Source organism: Mytilus galloprovincialis, chromosome 10 (genome assembly GCF_965363235.1).
Source record: "Mytilus galloprovincialis chromosome 10, xbMytGall1.hap1.1, whole genome shotgun sequence".
In the NCBI taxonomy this organism is placed as follows: domain Eukaryota; kingdom Metazoa; phylum Mollusca; class Bivalvia; order Mytilida; family Mytilidae; genus Mytilus; species Mytilus galloprovincialis.
The window spans coordinates 53,788,665-53,806,002 of record NC_134847.1 but is presented as its reverse complement, the minus strand read 5'-3'; the positions used below and the strand labels follow the sequence as shown (position 1 = coordinate 53,806,002).

The following is a 17,338-nucleotide window of genomic DNA, read 5'->3' as shown; positions in this document are numbered from 1 at the left end:
ATACTTAAAGGATCTAGGATGAGAGATCTCTGTGAAAGAAGACAATAAGTGGTGATTTAAGATGATGTTACTTATTGATGTCTGTGTTGTTTAAAATATGTATTGACTATACTGATAGGTGTGTTGAAATATATCAACCACTTTCACCAGTATTCACTGTAAAAAATCTGGACTGATCTTCAGGAAATGATGACAATAGGCTCAAGATAACACTGATGTCAACTTTTTGAAATGTGTAATATTTTGTGACAATCTAGTAAGTGAATATATTTTTCAGACCTACATCAGAAGATGATAAAACAAAGTATGGTGTAACCATGGTAGCCTGGAATGCAGACGACAGATATGTTTTAACAGCTGTTACAGATTGTACATTAAAAGTTTGGGACTCTCGTTCAGGAAAATTGTTACACATACTCAAGGTAGATGTTGCATTCTTGTTCATTTGTTCTTACAATATAATTTATAATTGATATTTTTTGTCAAAACTTTTTTTATTTAAGAAATTTTTCTTGTTTCTGTTGAGATAATTAATGTTATGCTATGTTATATGGTATAAAACCTATGTTTTTCTATCCCAGGGTAAACTTTTCAAGAAAATATGGGCTAAACTTTGTAAAATAACTTTTTAAGATATTTTACAGTTTTTTTTCCTAATTGAATAAACTTTTAAATTGGACAAACTTTATTGCAACATCATTAAGGTATGACACCCCAATTAAATACTGTTATACGAGTACAATATACTGAAACTAATATCAGAAAACTTCTGCTTTGAAATTTGAAGGTTAAAACATCATGAGAGTCTGTATATTTACAGTGATTTGTTCTAGAGATGATGTCTCTCTATTATAATAAATTCTAAAAAGAATTTAATGTTATTGTTTCAGTACCATGAAGATGAAGTATTTGTATTAGAATGTAGTCCATGGGATCCTAGAGTTATACTTAGTGCTGGTCACGATGGTCATGTGATACTCTGGGATATTCAGAAAGGTGTTAAAATCAAAAGTTTCTTTAATATGGTATGTATTTGATATCCGTTTGAATATGAAAATTAAAAGGCAAATTTGAAAATGTGGAGTATTTTTCAATGAAAATGCACCCTTATGACACAAAAGACCAAAAGACCTTTAGATGTCAACGTATGATTTGCAAAAATAGACAAGTGTATGTACAATATGTTAAGCTCTTGCTCTCCTCAAGCTTAGTTATGAAAAAATCTTGCAGAGACTATGATAATTGAAAAACAAAGGATATGGTGTGTCCATCCATCACATGAAACCAGTACATGCACATAAAAAAAATAGTCAAAAAAAAACATAATTGTAAATTTATAAAGGATATTTTAAGTGATATAAGATAAATTCTCCAACTTATAAATGAGAAGTGATATACATGATAAGTAGTATGTTTTTGTTTGGTATTTTTTACCAATTTAAAAAATCATTTACGGTTCTCTATATTAATAGCTTAATTTTACTACTGTTTGATATTTTTTTTTTATTGTAGATTGAAGGCCAAGGGCATGGCTCTATGTTTGACTGTAAGTTTAGTCCTGATGGTTTAAGCTTTGCTGCTACAGATTCTCATGGTCATTTTTTAAATTTTGGATTTGGTGGCAGTGAAATTCATAAAAAGGTAATGTATTAAACTTTGGATGGATTTATTCCATTGTTGTTGACATTACAAACAAAGATTAATTTATCATAGCACCACCATGGTATGATCAAAAAGTTGAGCTGAACTACAATTATTTGAAAACCATTTTTTTGGGGTATATCAGAATTTATCCTGTGTCCATGTTTCTTATTAGCCAAACCCTCCTTAACGGCAAGACTGATATTGCCAAAACTAAATACAGTCTTTGATCTGTGGATTGAACAAAGGAATAAAATTCCAGTCCAACATGTTAAGGGGGAGATAATCTAATTAAGTTAAATTCTAACAGTATTCTAGGGATGGAAAAGGGGTACCCTTTTGTGAATTCACTCTCAGTTGAAGATAATTCTGGTTATGTATGAAAGTTTCATTATTAGGTTAACATTATTCTTCCATGAAAGTATAAAGAGGAAGTTGATTTTTGCTCATTTTTAAAGAATTTAATGAAATTAGAAATGTTAAAATAGAATATATATGAACTAAAATAAAAAAGATATGAAGCAAAAAAATTATAGAAAAATAATATATTAATAGAAACTATTATTGCTATCTCAGGATATATTAATGACTTTCATACCTTCTGTAATTTCAGATTCCTCAAGAATTATTTTTCCATACAGACTATAGACCTCTAATGCGAGATGCAAATAATTATGTTCTGGATGAACAGACACAACAGCCCCCACATCTGATGCCCCCTCCCTTCCTCGTTGATATCGATGGTAATCCTTACCCTCCCAGATTACAGAAACTAGTCCCTGGGAGGGAACACAACAGGCACGATCAGTTGATTCCCCAGATGGGAGTTAATGAAGAAGGTAAGAATATACAATATTTTACATATTTGTATTTGTATAAGAGATTTATATCCTATTGGCACATTGAATTAAGTTTTCTGTAATTTGCATGCTTTTTCCACATGTCTCAATTGTTTTGTGAAAAGATGTAAAGACCACAACTTTCTGCAAATCTTTGGAGAGGAAGGATAAACATTGTTTAGCTATTGTCTTAAAATCATTAGAGAAACAAATTCCACCTCTATATTTTGTGGATTATAATATTTCTCCACTCTTTAAACTTGATGCAAGTGGGATATCTACATTTTTATTTTGTCTGTTATCTACATCATTACATTTTGGTTTAACTTGGGTTAGATTTGAGGATGCACCCATTATTCATTTTATATTTCTACAGAAGTGTTATCTTTAAAGTTTGCTGAGGAATTCCTAAGTTGGAACAAAATCATGTTAATTTGATGGTGATTATCAAGTCGTTTATTTAGATCTAAAGATTCCATTATACTTTGTTCTTGACTGTATAAATATTAAAAGATATAAAATCTTATTCTTAAAAGCATTCATAGTACAATTTTACAAAACTGAATTAAAAAAGAAAAAAATAAGGTGTATTTGATTGAGTTTTGAAATTTATGTTTTATTCAGGTGAACAGGAAGTAATGGGAGATGTAGAACCATTGGTAGGAGGAGTAGGACCTTCAGGGCAAGCTTCAGCTGGACTACAACTACCAGGGCATGTTCTGGGTGGAGCATCAGGGCTTGCTCCAGGTGGACCTGGACAGGCCAGTATAGATAGAATGATACAAGAATTACAGAGACAGCAAGATAGTAGGATTATACGACAAGGAGGTGCTCCATTGGCTTCACCCCCTCCTCCAGGGGCACAACCTAGAGTTAATAGATCAAATTCTGGTAATTAGATTCAAGGTTTTTGGATACTGAGAATTCATTATTATATTTGTCAGAAACTAATTTTCGTGGATTTTGTGGTTACCTGGAAACTAAAAGTCCAATGTAAAATGAATTACAAATTTTCAATAAGAATTAATGCAGCCTTTGGCAATACCACGAAATCAAATATCCACAAAAAGGCAAGTTTTCCTCAATCCACAGAAAATACATGAATCTACAGTAATATGTTTGAGAAAATGATAAGGACATAGGTTAAGGGACTTTACTCTTAAAAATTCACTGACCAAGAACATATTTCAAATTATCAATTGATTTTTATCAAGCCCCATTTATGGGCATTATGTTTTCAAGTCTGTGTGTCCGTAAGGTCGTTTGTCCATCCATCCGTTTGTCCTGCTTCAGGTTAAAGTTTTTGGTCGAGGTAGTTTTTGATGAAGTTGAAGTCCAATCAACTTGAAACTTGGTACACATGTTCCCTATGATATGATCTTTCTAATTTTAATGCCAAATTAGAGATTTTATCCCATTTTCACGGTCCACTGAACATAGAAAATGATAGTGCGGATGGGGCATCCCTGTACTTGGACACACTCTTGTTATTTAAATATTTTTTCTGAATTTATCTGGTCTAGCCACTTTAGGTACATACATGTAAAATAGGAGTTATTCAGTGACACATACACCATAAGAACAATATATTGAAGGATTAATTTGTAAAGCAACATTATAAAACTAATTCTACAAAACTCATATAGCCATATGTTCTCATTGTTTGTTAATTTTTTAGATGGAAATGATAAGTTTTAACAAGGGTTTCGAGGGGGTAAACAGAATAGAGAATAAAAAGGTATATTTTGTACCTAAATATAAAGATTAAAAAAAGGACCTGAAATGTTTATTGAATACAGAAATGAAGGATCAGGCCCTTTTAGTAGCTAGCATATAAACAGTAGGATTCTTAAAATGAAAGTGCCAATCATTGAAGAGATAAAAAAAATATTATTTGTTATTTGCAGTCGGGAACACTGGGCCAAGAGTTGGTATCAGAAGAAGTGGGGAAACTGAAGGTGTAAGACAATCACTTAGCAATATAGAACAGAGGGCTACACAGTCAGAAATAGCAGCATGGAGTCGAAGGATAGTTGTAAGGGAACTGGATCCTTCTTTGTTGTCGTAAGTATAAAGACAGGCTTTCTTTAATACTGTGCAGTATATAAATTGATTGTTATGCCCCACCTACGATAGTAGAGGGGCATTATGTTTTCTGGTCTGTGCCTCCGTTCGTCCGTCCGGTTAAAGTTTTTGGTCAAGGTAGTTTTTGATGAAGCTGAAGTCCAATCAACTTGAAACTTAATACACATGTTCCCCATGATATGATCTTTCTAATTTTAATGCCAAATTATAGTTTTGACCCCAATTTCACAGTCCACTGAACATAGAAAATGATAGTGAGAGTGGGGCATCCGTGTACTATGGACACATTCTTGTTTTTATTATTTTTTATATAGGTTTTTATGTCATACTTATGTTAAATACATGCATATAACAGCTACAAATATAAGGTTGAAACAAGTTTTAAAGATTGATTGTACAGAACAGATTTCATTATTTCAAGCTGATAAAAGATTTTATTAAATGTGAGATTGGTTTAAATGATTAATTTATTCAACTGGGCCTGTATGCTTAAAGCTGCTAAAATTAAGATTTATTCCTAACAGACAGATTTTTCTACAATAAGTTGTACAGTAGATTCCGGTTATTTGCATAGCCTATTTGTCAGACAAAATTATGCAATAAGAGGAGTATGCTTATATCCGAAATGGGAAATGACAGAGTTAAAATAAACTTTTAAACAATACTTCACAGTTTATAACTATTTTAACAATAGATGTGTAATGAATTGCCTTTGATATGCAGTTGGACAGTGAAGTAACACCTCGTTAGTTTCGTATATGCAAAGCAGTAATTGGGCCCTGTACAGGTTATTTGCTGGGCACGAGTGTTGAAAGTGAGAAAATATAATAATTAAAAGTAAATGCTCTTTTCATAAAATATTGAAAATAAATGATTGATGTATAAAATTCTTTAACCATTTTTTAATGCCCTATAATATTTAACATTAATACAAATCACCTCAAGCCCAATAGAGTTCACATTGGTTATGATCGATAATTAGCAGGAGTTATTGTTTTTAAAATTAACACCAAATGTAATCTATGGACAATTGTTTAAATCCAATCAATTATTAACACCCTTTGAGTCAGTGTTTTTACATTTTTACAACAACTATCTGTTTGACATTTTTATAACCTCGAGGCTTAAAATAGAACATGGGAAACTTTACTTGTGTAGACATCGAGGTTTATTTTTAAATCAAATTCCATAATATAAACATGTAAGAAACTGTTTTAAAACTTTATTTAAATAACACAAAAGTAATATGAAATAATAACGAAAATAAGGATGCATTCAAGAAAAATATACTTACCAAATTGCCATTCCCGGTCAAAAATCTCGTCAGTTTTAACTAAGCATATCTAGACGGCAATAATTTTCCATGCAATAAACCAAAAGGCTACTTGTAGAGCTATGCATATAACCAGACAATTTATCATTAGATGAATGGGAAATGGTTTTGTGCAGGAGAAAACTATGCAATTAACCGAATTATGCTATAAAGCGGTATGCAATTAAGTGGAATAGACTGTATTACATTATTAACTTAAGTAGTTTTATGCATATTAGCCCTGTAATGTAAAATAGAAATTTGTGTTACAGGAAAAATGAAGAAGAAAGAAGAGCCCATTCAGAAGCAGAAATGAGAAAATTCTTAGAAGAAAGGAAGAAAAAACCTACGTTGCCTTATGTAATAAGATTTCATTTATTCTTTTATCAAATTAAAGTTGGATTTGTCATAGTGATTTAACAATCAGATATCATATATTAATATATACTATATGTAATAAAAACAAAATTCTTATTAGAAATGCAAATGCAAGCAATAGGGAATTTCATCAAAAACTTCCAGTTTCCATGGTAATGAAAACTAAAATAAAGTTAAGTATTAACTTGACATAATATCATGAGAGGTCATGTTTCTGTAAAATTTCATTTAGTTTGGAATTTTTCACGTTTTTTCTGTTTTCATTGCAATGGCATCCATTTTGAAAATTTTAAGATTGCAATTGCGTTTTTTACATATTAGTAATGGTAATGTTTACACTATGAGAAATCATGTTTACAATATATTAAATGTGTTCCAAAATACCATTTTGATAAAAGTTATTTAATTTTTAGCCCAGCACAGCCAGTACCCCAAAGAAAGGTAAAGGGAAAAAGAAAGTGCCAGAAGAACCTGCTAGTCCAGTACAACAAGAGAATGAACAGACAGCTACCAATAGACTGGTTACCAGAGCTCTATATGACACTGAAGAGGTACCAGCTTAGTCTTTAAATCATTGTTTTGTTCATATAGCTATGCAATAAAATGAGATGGTGTGAAAAAGCCACTTTTTGCAAATCATTAATGAAAAAAATGGCTATGGTTACCTTGAGAAAGCACAAAAACATTTCCTGTAAGGTAGATGTATTATTTTGATGAGATGATGTTGTAAGGTTGCTGCCTCATTTACTGTCACAGTGCATCTTTTTATTTGTACAAAAGTAGTAATTAATCTCAGATGAACTTGAAAGTTTTATGTGTTGATACAAAGAAAAAAGAATAAATATCTTATATAGCCATAATTTAGGAAGTTCATTTGATATTTCATGAAAGAAATTACAAAATATATCAGAAAAAAATGGTAGATAGGTCTTACTAATTAATCATCAACCAAAAAAAAATCTTGCTGCTTCCTATCAGTAATTTACATGAATACAATCACATATTTTATTTATTAGGAAGAAGATGGATCAGGCTCAGATCTATGGAACAGCAGTAGTGATGGGTAAGATACTTATCTGGGACCAAATATGAAATTAAATTGTTTGCTGTATACATTGTACCTCCTAAAAAGCTTAAAAAAAAAACAGCCTGTATTACAGATTTTATGACAAAAATCAATTCCAATGTTTTATCTTAGCTTTTTGTGTGCTCTTATGTAGATTTCTCGTTTGAAACATAACTTAATGACTTATATGTTGTTGGACAAAATGAAAAAAAAAAGAAATCCCTACTTACCTACCTACCATAGAAGGCATGGGTAGGAAACTTCAAACAAAGAATTTGTTATGGGGGGGCTGGCTTTACTTGTGTTAAAATTACGTTAACTGCCAACAAGAGATTGATAGCTTTCTTTTCTCTTTAAATTACAAATTCAGATTTTTGAAGAATAAAAGAAAAAAATATTTGAGTATTCGCCTTTAGATAGTTTTATCAATCTATATAGGAGTCCTATAAAAAATAATTCGTCACACACTTCTCAGGTACTACAGAACAGAATGACTTCATATTTGGTCAGCAGCATGATAATGATGAGTTGTAATGTATATAAAGCACTTTTAAGATCTGTCAGACACCTACACAATTAGGGCCTCTGTGGCTGAGTGGTCTAAGTAGTTACACTCAACAGTTCTGGTGCACTCAATTCCTATCTTAATTGACTAGGATTGTCAGTTTTCATATCGTAGGTCAGTGATTTCCCTGGGTCTTTCTGATTTCTTCACCAATAAAACTGGCTGCCACAAAATAGCCCAAAAATAGTGGCTTTACAACACAGAAATCAAATCTCCACAAAAGAGGTTTTGGGTGTAGAGATGAGATGATTTTATGTTTAACAATTATTTTACAGTGAATCTAGTGAATATTCTGATTGGATGGGAGACACAGGTAACAATTTACAACCACCAAAGCGTACATCTCAGCGGAAACGTAAACAAAGAAAAGTCAGTTCTTCTGAGACAGAAGATATAGATAGCGATTACTTACATGATGTAGCTAAGGATGAAGATAGGGACTCAAATAGGGACCAAACATTCCAGGCCAAAGTTCCTCGTCCTCAGCGGAAAAAACCTGCACCAAAGAAGAAAGAACCAAAGCCCACCAAGAAAACAATAGTATGTATTTTAGACAGTAAAACCATTGCTATTTGTGATTTTTCAAGGCAAGGCAAAATTAATGTCATACATAACTGCCTTCTTTTCAGTTTTGTTTTTCAACTCTTATATGGTTTTTTTATTTTGCTTTTCAAAAAAGTATATAAAGCAATGTTACTGGTATAGACTATGTGTGTTTTAATTTAACAGTTGTCAAGTCAATAAAATTTATAATAGTTGTTTTTGGTTTTTTTGATGGCCCCGCAACGAAGTTGTCGGTGCCATATAGTTTTACCCTTGTCCAAAATTCCATAATTCCGCAATTCCCTAATTCCGAAATTCCATCATTCCGTCACAAACCATTATACAGAGTTTTTTCCTAAACACCTTCAGATATTGGGCTGATTTTTGGTATGATAGTTAACCATGATGAGTTACAGATTAAGTTTCGTTCCGCTCCACTAATTTTTGACGAAATTACGGGCTTTGGAATTTGATAAATTGTTGAAAATCACAGTTATACAGACTTTTTTTCTAAACTCTTTCAGATATTGGGATGATTTTTATGCCCCACCTACGATAGTAGAGGGGCATTATGTTTTCTGGTCTGTGCCTCCGTCCGTCCGTCTGTGCCTCCGTTCGTCCGTCCGCTTCAGGTTAATGTTTTTGGTCAAGGTAGTTTTTGAAGAGGTTGAAGTCCAATCAACTTGAAACTTAGTACACTTGTTCCCCATGATATGATCTTTCTAATTTTAATGCCAAGTTATAGTTTTGACCCCAATTTCATGGTCCACTGAACATAGAAAATGATAGTGCGAAGTTCAGGTTAAAGTTTTTGGTCAAGGTAGTTTTTGATGAAGTTAAAGTTACATCAACTTGAAACTTAGTACACATGTTCCCTATGATATGATCTTTCTAATTTTAATTCCAAATTAAAGTTTTGACCCCAATTTCACGGTCCACTGAACATAGAAAATGATAGTGCGAGTGGGGCATTTGTGTACTATGGAAACATTCTTGTTAGCATGTGAGTTAACCAAGATGAGTTACAGATCAAGTTTAAGTTTTGTTCCGCTCAGGTAATATTTGCCGAAATTACGGGCTATGGACTTTGATAAATTGTTGAAAATCACAGTTTTACAGACTTTTTATATAAACGCTTTTAGGCCAGGGTTTTTTAATTTGTTGGTTTACGGATTTTCCCTATGAAAAAGTTGAGTCAGTCGGTCGGTAAAAAATCTTTTAAGGAAGAAAATTATGCAAAAAACAAAATGTTTGATATGCTATTTTGTCATCATTTCTTAAAATTTTAGTTCCATGAAATAGTATTGCTCAACTGTCATAATCATTGTATGACATCAATCTAATAATTTCCCGTAAAAAAAGGGGGGTTGTGTGACAGTGTCGAAATTAGATCGTCATTTCACAAGAAAAATTTGATGAATAATGATCTTCAAGCACGACAACTGATAAAGAAAAATTGCAAAAAAGTCGGAACAAAAATGAATTTCAACACACGTGTCAAGAACATAATAGATTCGTCCGCTGGAAAAACGAGGATATCAGGTTCATCAGTTGTCATGCATTCCCATTTTATATATTCAAATGGACGATTTTCTATGATCTATGAAACAAGAAAATTCAAAATGATTTGTTTTAATTTAGTACGTCTACCACGCTTGGACAAGTGCATTTTCCATTTTTTCTATGAGATGATGCATTTTACGGAATGATGACAAATACAGGAAACGAACTTATTGTGTAATGGGTTTTAAACACATGTTTCTTTTATATATGCAAATGACATTTCAAGGTCAGTTATCATTGATTTGTCTATTTTTAGATACGTAAATTGGAAGTTTTATTTTTTCACAACAGAAAGTGTTATCAGTTCTGTTGATTTTAATGCATTTCATTTCATAAAAAAAGAGTATTTTATTTATTTTTCAGGGATAATGTTTTTGTTAGGGTTGGCGGGAATAAAAAAGCATGAAAAGTCAAATTTATTTTTATTCTGCAAATCAGCAAAATCGGGTCGGCGGATCTGTAAACCAACAAATTAAAAAATCCTGGCCTTAGATATTGGCCTGATTTTTGGTATGTGAGTTACTCGATCATGATGAGTTACAGATCAAGTTTAAGTTTTGTTCCGCTCCCCTCTGCTAATTTTGCCAAAATTAAGGGTTTACAACTTTGAAAATTGTTGATAATCACAGTTATACAGACTTTATTCTATACACCTCCAGATTTTCAGCTGATTTTTTTATATGTGGGACTACCATCATGTTTGTGTCCACATGTGTTATTGAAATTGCAGATTTTTCATCTTTTTGACACATCTAGTATTGGGTTGGGGTTTTTTTTTGGGGGGGGGGGAGTATTTTCCTTAATTTTAGAATTAGGGACAGTGTTCCAAAAAATATACATTCTCTGTCTATATGTTTTTCAAAAATTAATTTGATAGTAAGTATATGCAATCATTGGTAAATGACCTCTAAGTTATTTCCATTCCCTTGGGTATGAGCATGTTACAGTTAAAAATTGAATATTCTATATTTTTAACACATGTTTTGGTATTATTTTTCAGAGGAGGCAAAAAATCGTTAAAAAAATGGGAGGTATACAAGAACTGCCAGAGGAATTCCGTCCATCAGAATGGTTAACTGATACAAAGCCTCGTAAAACCCCTTATGTACCTCAGATGGGAGATGAAGTTATGTACTTTAGACAAGGTCATGATCTCTACCTTCAGGCAGTAGTAAGGAAAAATGCCTACAAGATAGATCCAAATAAAAACCTACCATGGCATAAAATGCCTAGTATTAGGGTAGGTATCTTATACTAATTGTCACAAAGAATTCAAGTTATAATTACATTTAAATTTTTACTCGGAAGAAGCACAAATTGAACACTGAATTAACTTTTTTGGTGCACAATTTTATCATGAACAACAAACTATCTTTCTTCAAAGATATGTTTACTGAATGATTAAAAGCAAAGAATACTATTGTCTCATCATTCAAATAGTTCAATATATTTCAAATTTTATTTTAGGAGCAAGAATTAATGAGAGTTGTTGGAATAAAATATGAAGTTCGTCCACCCAGAATGGTCTGTTTAAAGCTGGCATTTATTGATCCAGCAACAGGGAAACCAACAGGAGGCTCAATCTCAATCAAGTTAGTTCTTTGACATACAGGAAGTAAACTTCGATTTAAAAAAAATTCCCTCATACTTTAATACTTGTACTGCTGTAAATTCAGAAATTATTGCGAAAATGTGACTGGGTTAAACTCACAATAATTTAAACTCCCATTTTGAAATTATTTTATATGAATAAACAGTATGTTTCTAAATATCACAAATAATTAAATCACATTTTAGTCTAAAATGACATAATCGCAATAATAAATGCACACAATAATTTCTGAAATTACACTAGTTTAACCCTGCCGAAAGGTCAATACTCTTTTGACCAATAATTTGAGACTGGACAATTTAGAGATTGGCTTATTACAAAGACGATTGTCTATTATTGAAGACTTCTATTTGTCTTATGGGTTTTTGTTAAATGAGATGTATAAATTGGTAAAAAAAAAAATTGAGATAGTACAATGAATATTATAAAATTGCCAGTATTATACAATTTTTATATTATATTTCGTTCATATGCTATATGAAATAGGACAAGAAATAGAAACTTAGGGGATAATCTAAAAGTACAAGTCATAGGATGACTCTCAACACTGAGATCAAATTTTTTTAAATTGATTAAATAAACAACAAGGAACAAATCTATTCATCAATATACAGAAGATTGAGGGGAACAATCGTCACAAAAAAGGAGTTATTGTCCTTGATGGTCAATTTTTAACAATTTTCATTAAATTTATAAATTTTAACTAACATTTTCCACTGAAATTACTGGGCCAAAATCATTATAGATAGAGATAATTGTAAGCAGCAAGAATGTTCAGTAAAGTAAGATATACAAACACATCACCATCACCAAAACACAATTTTGTCATGAATCCATCTGCTTCCTTTGTTTAATATTGACATAGACCAAGGTGAGCGACACAGGCTCTTTAGAGCCTCTAGTTTCAATTCAAACTGGTAAATTGTAACTTACCTAAGATTATTTAGTATATTTATACATGTATATATGTTTACAGATACCATGATATGCCTGATGTGATAGATTTTCTAGTTCTCAGACAGAATTATGATATAGCCATGCAGAGAAAGTGGAAAACAGGTAATTCTGATTAAGGGGGCTCCTGGGTATAAATCAATTTTTTTTTCTAATATAGGATTTTGCTATATTTTTTTATCAATGAACTTTATCATATACTTTAAACGTTCAATTAAGCTCACAAATCTGCCTCCGGAAGAAACATACATTTTTGTTAAATGGAAACTTTGCCAAAAAAAATAAAAAATTGATATTATGTCCATTCTGTATAAAAATGCTCAAATTTATAGATATTAAAGTTTTATTCCGCAAGATAAGAGATCACCATCGATTTTAAATTTTGAGTATCAATTCTCTGCATTCCGCCATTTTGTCATCTTCTCCGATTAAAAATCACGATATGTCTATAAACCACAAAGGACCAAAACTACAGTAACCGATGTAGTTGTAATTGCGTGTCGATATCTTGTCAATCGTATTGTTGTTTTATCTGACTAACTAACTTGATACGGAAAACGTTCTTATTTTTTTTAAATAACCATAGTCTGTTATTTTTAAACTGTTAATATTGGAATTAGTTAAAAAGTCAAAGTTCAAATCAAAAATAAGTGTTCCATGAAAATTGTTTTCGAAAATCTTATTCGTTCATAATTCTTTAAAGTAATAAACTTTATTCAAATAAATTCGGATCTGCCCTCATCTGATCACCAGCATGGCTAAAGGTATTACTTCCAAAGGTATTGTGAGGGGTGTGAGGTGACCTGTCCAGGTATTCAACAATTTCCTGTCGGGCTTGCAAGTTCATGCATCGTTTCACTTCTGTAGGTATTGATCAGTGTACATGGCCGATAACTTATAACTTTCCATTTTGAACTATCAGGTGTATAATATACACCTTTGTCTTGCCTGTCTGAAAGTGATGTAATATACTAGTCATTACTTAACACATACGCTTGTTTATAAATTACATTTCTGGTGTCAAGATTATTATAAAAATATAAATAAACTAAAAAAAAAAAAAATAGATTTTAAGAAATAAAAATCTATTTACATATTTTTTACAAGGGTTAATTTGGGAAATAATATATACTCGTTGTCAATAGTAAAGGACAGATTGGAACATACCATAAATATTGATTTAAAAAAATGTACGCACTTGTCGACGATTCGTTTATACGCCTGGATAGAAAGTTACGGAACTATAGCGCAATTTAAAATATATACATGTATACATTGAACATAAGAAAGAAAGATACATTTTGTGTAAATTGGGGTAAAAGTTTTGTAAATAGACTAGTCCATGTATGCCGTCAGTATGTAATCAACGAATTCGATAGACTATTGTTTACCAAAAGAAGAAGAAGAGAACCAATTTGATTTAGATACAGGTCGATATATAACTTGCTTTGGTTAATCGAAGTTATGAACATAGTAAAATCACAGATTTATATATCAATTAAATTGTTCCCGAATAAAGGAAGAAATTCGTCATCATCACAATTGTTCCGACATTCTGTTTGTTTAAAGTATTTGTAGAAAAAAAATCATAAAATGTACTACTGTATTATTTACTTTAATACTATACAAATCCTTGCTTTAATTACTAAAATTCGTATAAAAAAATCCACACATAAATCCTACAATCTAATTTTAAAAGTTGCATGGCTATCACTTACTTTTCGTTGGTTAATAGCACTTTTCGTTGGTTAAAAGCTACATCAAAAGTCGTCGATGCGCTTTAAATAGTGTTATTATATGGTTAATGAACAAGACTTAAATGAGATTAATTTCACTCCCGGCATGCAAAAAGACTTAAACTATGTCACATAAGTCAGGAAGTTTGAAGAAATAGAATTAATAATTCCCAATTTTCTTCTTTATTACTTTTCATATCAAAATAAAACTTGGTGAATATGTTTTTTATGGTATTATGAACATAATAAGATGAAAAGTGAAAAATTGTGAATTATCCCTTTAATGTCCTTTTTAGCTCACCTGGCCCAAAGGGCCAAGTGAGCTTTTCCCATCACTTTGCTTCCGTCGTCCTACGTCCGGCGTTAACTTTTACAAAAATCTTCTCCTCTGAAACTACTGGTCCAAATTAAACCAAACTTGGCCACAATCATCATTGGGGTATCTAGTTCAGTGGTCTTGTTAGCCCAAAATAGAAGGGCGCCGCGCCCTGGGTTCCCTAAGCCGCGCCCTTCTGCCCTGACGCCGTTTTCTGAAAAACCCTTGTGCCGTTTTGGTAAAATTGCCTTTTTTTTCATCGATTTCTTATCAGAAGTTAAATTACATATTTGACACCTGGTGATTGCCCCCAGGTAACGAGGTTAATCATGTCATTACAATCAATTATTGTGGATAAGACTTCAAAGGTGTTAATTACTAGGTAATTTAATTAAGACAATGTACCTTTTTGTCATAAATATATTCACAATGGAAGAGTGTATGAATGAAGACTTTCATGAATTTAGAATTGAATTGAAGTAATCAACGTTGCCTTCACAGAAACATCGTCCATCTCAACTTGTGAGCGACAAGCAGACGTAAACATGTTGGAAATTAATTTTGGAGTTACTTCCCCTGAAAAAGCTTATTACAAAATTGTGCTCCTAAAATATTATCTAGCTCTAAAAATAGGAAAAAATAACCAATTGAATACAAAATTATATAAGAATGTTACCTTAAGGATACTAACTGTGTTTGAACATACAAAAAAAATATATTGCAATTTATTTTTGATAATCATACTTTTGGCAATCCATGTTTTATACATTCCCAAGTAAGAAATATGTATAAATTAATTGTTTGAATGGTGTCAAGCTATCAACTCTACAAAAATGGAAGTGTGTAGTTAAACTCTCATCACAAATCAACATGATGAAGCTACACTAAATAATATAATCCTAAACACAAACAATAAAAAAAGTTCTGATGGCCAAGCTCTAGATGAAAATTTTGAAATACAACTACTCTGTCATGTACATGTATGGTAAACTATGGGATGTTTAGTTTATGTTCATTTTTTTGGAAGGAGAGGGGGTGGGGGAGAATAGTAAGTTTATTTTGCCTCTTTTGGTTAATAGTATGAATGTGTATTGCCATGTTATATGAACATGTAGTATGAATGACTTTTCTTATGCAAATTTTATAGAATAAATAATCATAACAACAACTTATGCATCTTTATTGACAATATATACAGTAAAAAAATATGTGAACTCGTGATACACGCAGGGACATAGACAAAAGAAATGAGCAGTGCCTTCTCCTATCATAAAAAAGTGCCCTGCCCTTCACTGGCACCCTGCCCCTTTTGAATTCTAGCTAGAGCACTGTAGATTAAAAAATGTGTCCGGTGACCCGGCCAACCAACCAAGATGGCCGCCATGGCTAAAAATAGAACATAGGGGTAAAATGCAGTTTTTGGCTTATAACTCAAAAACCAAAGCATTTAGAGCAAATCTGACAGGGTAAAACTGTTTATCAGGTCAAGATCTATCTGCCCTGAAATTTTCAGATGAATCGGACAACCAGTTGTTGGGTTGCTGCCCCTAAATTGGTAATTTAAAGGAAATTTTACTGTTTTTGGTTATTATCTTTTGAATATTATTATAGATAGAGGTAAACTGTAACAGCAATAATGTTCAGCAAAGTAAGATTTACAAATAAGTCAACATGACCGAAATGGTCAGTTGACCCCTTTAGGAGTTATTGCCCTTTATAGTCAATTTTTAACCATTTTTCGTAAATCTTAGTAATCTTTTACAAAAATCTTCTCCTCTGAAACTACTGGGCCAAATTAATCCAAACTTGGCCACAATCATCTTTGGGGTATCTAGTTTTAAAAATGTGTCCGGTGACCCGGCCATCCAACCAAGATGGCCGCCATGGCTAAAAATAGAACATAGGGGTAAAATGCAGTTTTTGGCTTATAACTCAAAAACCAAAGCATTTAGAGCAAATCTGACAAGGGAAAAATTGTTAATCAGGTCGAGATCTATCTGCACTGAAATTTTCAGATGAATCGGACAACCCGTTGTTGGGTTGCTGCCCCTAAATTGGTAATTTAAAGGAAATTTTACTGTTTTTGGTTATTATCTTGAATATTATTATAGATAGAGATAAACTGTAAACAGCAATAATGTTCAGCAAAGTAAGATTTACAAATAAGTCACATGACTGAAATGGTCAGTTGACCCCCTAAGGAGTTATTGTCCTTTATAGTCAATTTTTAACAATTTTCATAAAATTTGTAAATTTTTACTAACATTTTCCACTGAAACTACTGGACCAAGTTCATTATAGATAGAGATAATTGTAAGCAGCAAGAATGTTCAGTAAAGTAAGATGTACACACACATCACCATCACCAAAACACAATTTTGTCATGAATCCATCTGCTTCCTTTATTTAATATTCACATAGACCAAGGTGAGCGACACAGGGTCTTTAGAGCCTCTAGTTTTCTTTTGAACTAATAGGAGTAATAGAGGTAATATCGAAATAAAAAAATAACCTAATTACAGAAATCGCTTAAATTTTACAATTATTTAGTTTATGTACAGCTTATATGAAAACAATAATAAAAAATATGAGTCACCAATGAGTTAAATAAGATATTTCAAATTTAATGGCAAAAAATGGCATTTTTGCACCAAAGGGAGATAATTTGGAGCTTTTTCAATGATATAAACATTTTAAAAGTCATCTGGGGCCAAACCGAATCGATTTT

At 31.8% G+C, this 17,338-nt stretch overlaps 1 protein-coding gene across 3 annotated transcripts in view; it reads left to right on the top strand.

The window, feature by feature from the left end:
* The window catches only part of LOC143047842 (PH-interacting protein-like), a 64,302-nt gene that overhangs the window by 23,858 nt on the left and 23,106 nt on the right, over positions 1-17,338 (top strand). For all 3 annotated transcript variants that reach the window (XM_076221138.1, XM_076221137.1, XM_076221139.1), the window contains 13 exons: positions 278-422; positions 891-1,025; positions 1,513-1,641; positions 2,255-2,480; positions 3,105-3,371; positions 4,388-4,544; positions 6,150-6,237; positions 6,669-6,806; positions 7,272-7,318; positions 8,162-8,426; positions 10,993-11,232; positions 11,460-11,584; positions 12,581-12,663. In XM_076221138.1, the coding sequence (XP_076077253.1) occupies positions 278-422; positions 891-1,025; positions 1,513-1,641; positions 2,255-2,480; positions 3,105-3,371; positions 4,388-4,544; positions 6,150-6,237; positions 6,669-6,806; positions 7,272-7,318; positions 8,162-8,426; positions 10,993-11,232; positions 11,460-11,584; positions 12,581-12,663 (2,045 nt within the window). The remainder of the gene's footprint in view (positions 1-277; positions 423-890; positions 1,026-1,512; positions 1,642-2,254; positions 2,481-3,104; positions 3,372-4,387; positions 4,545-6,149; positions 6,238-6,668; positions 6,807-7,271; positions 7,319-8,161; positions 8,427-10,992; positions 11,233-11,459; positions 11,585-12,580; positions 12,664-17,338) is intronic.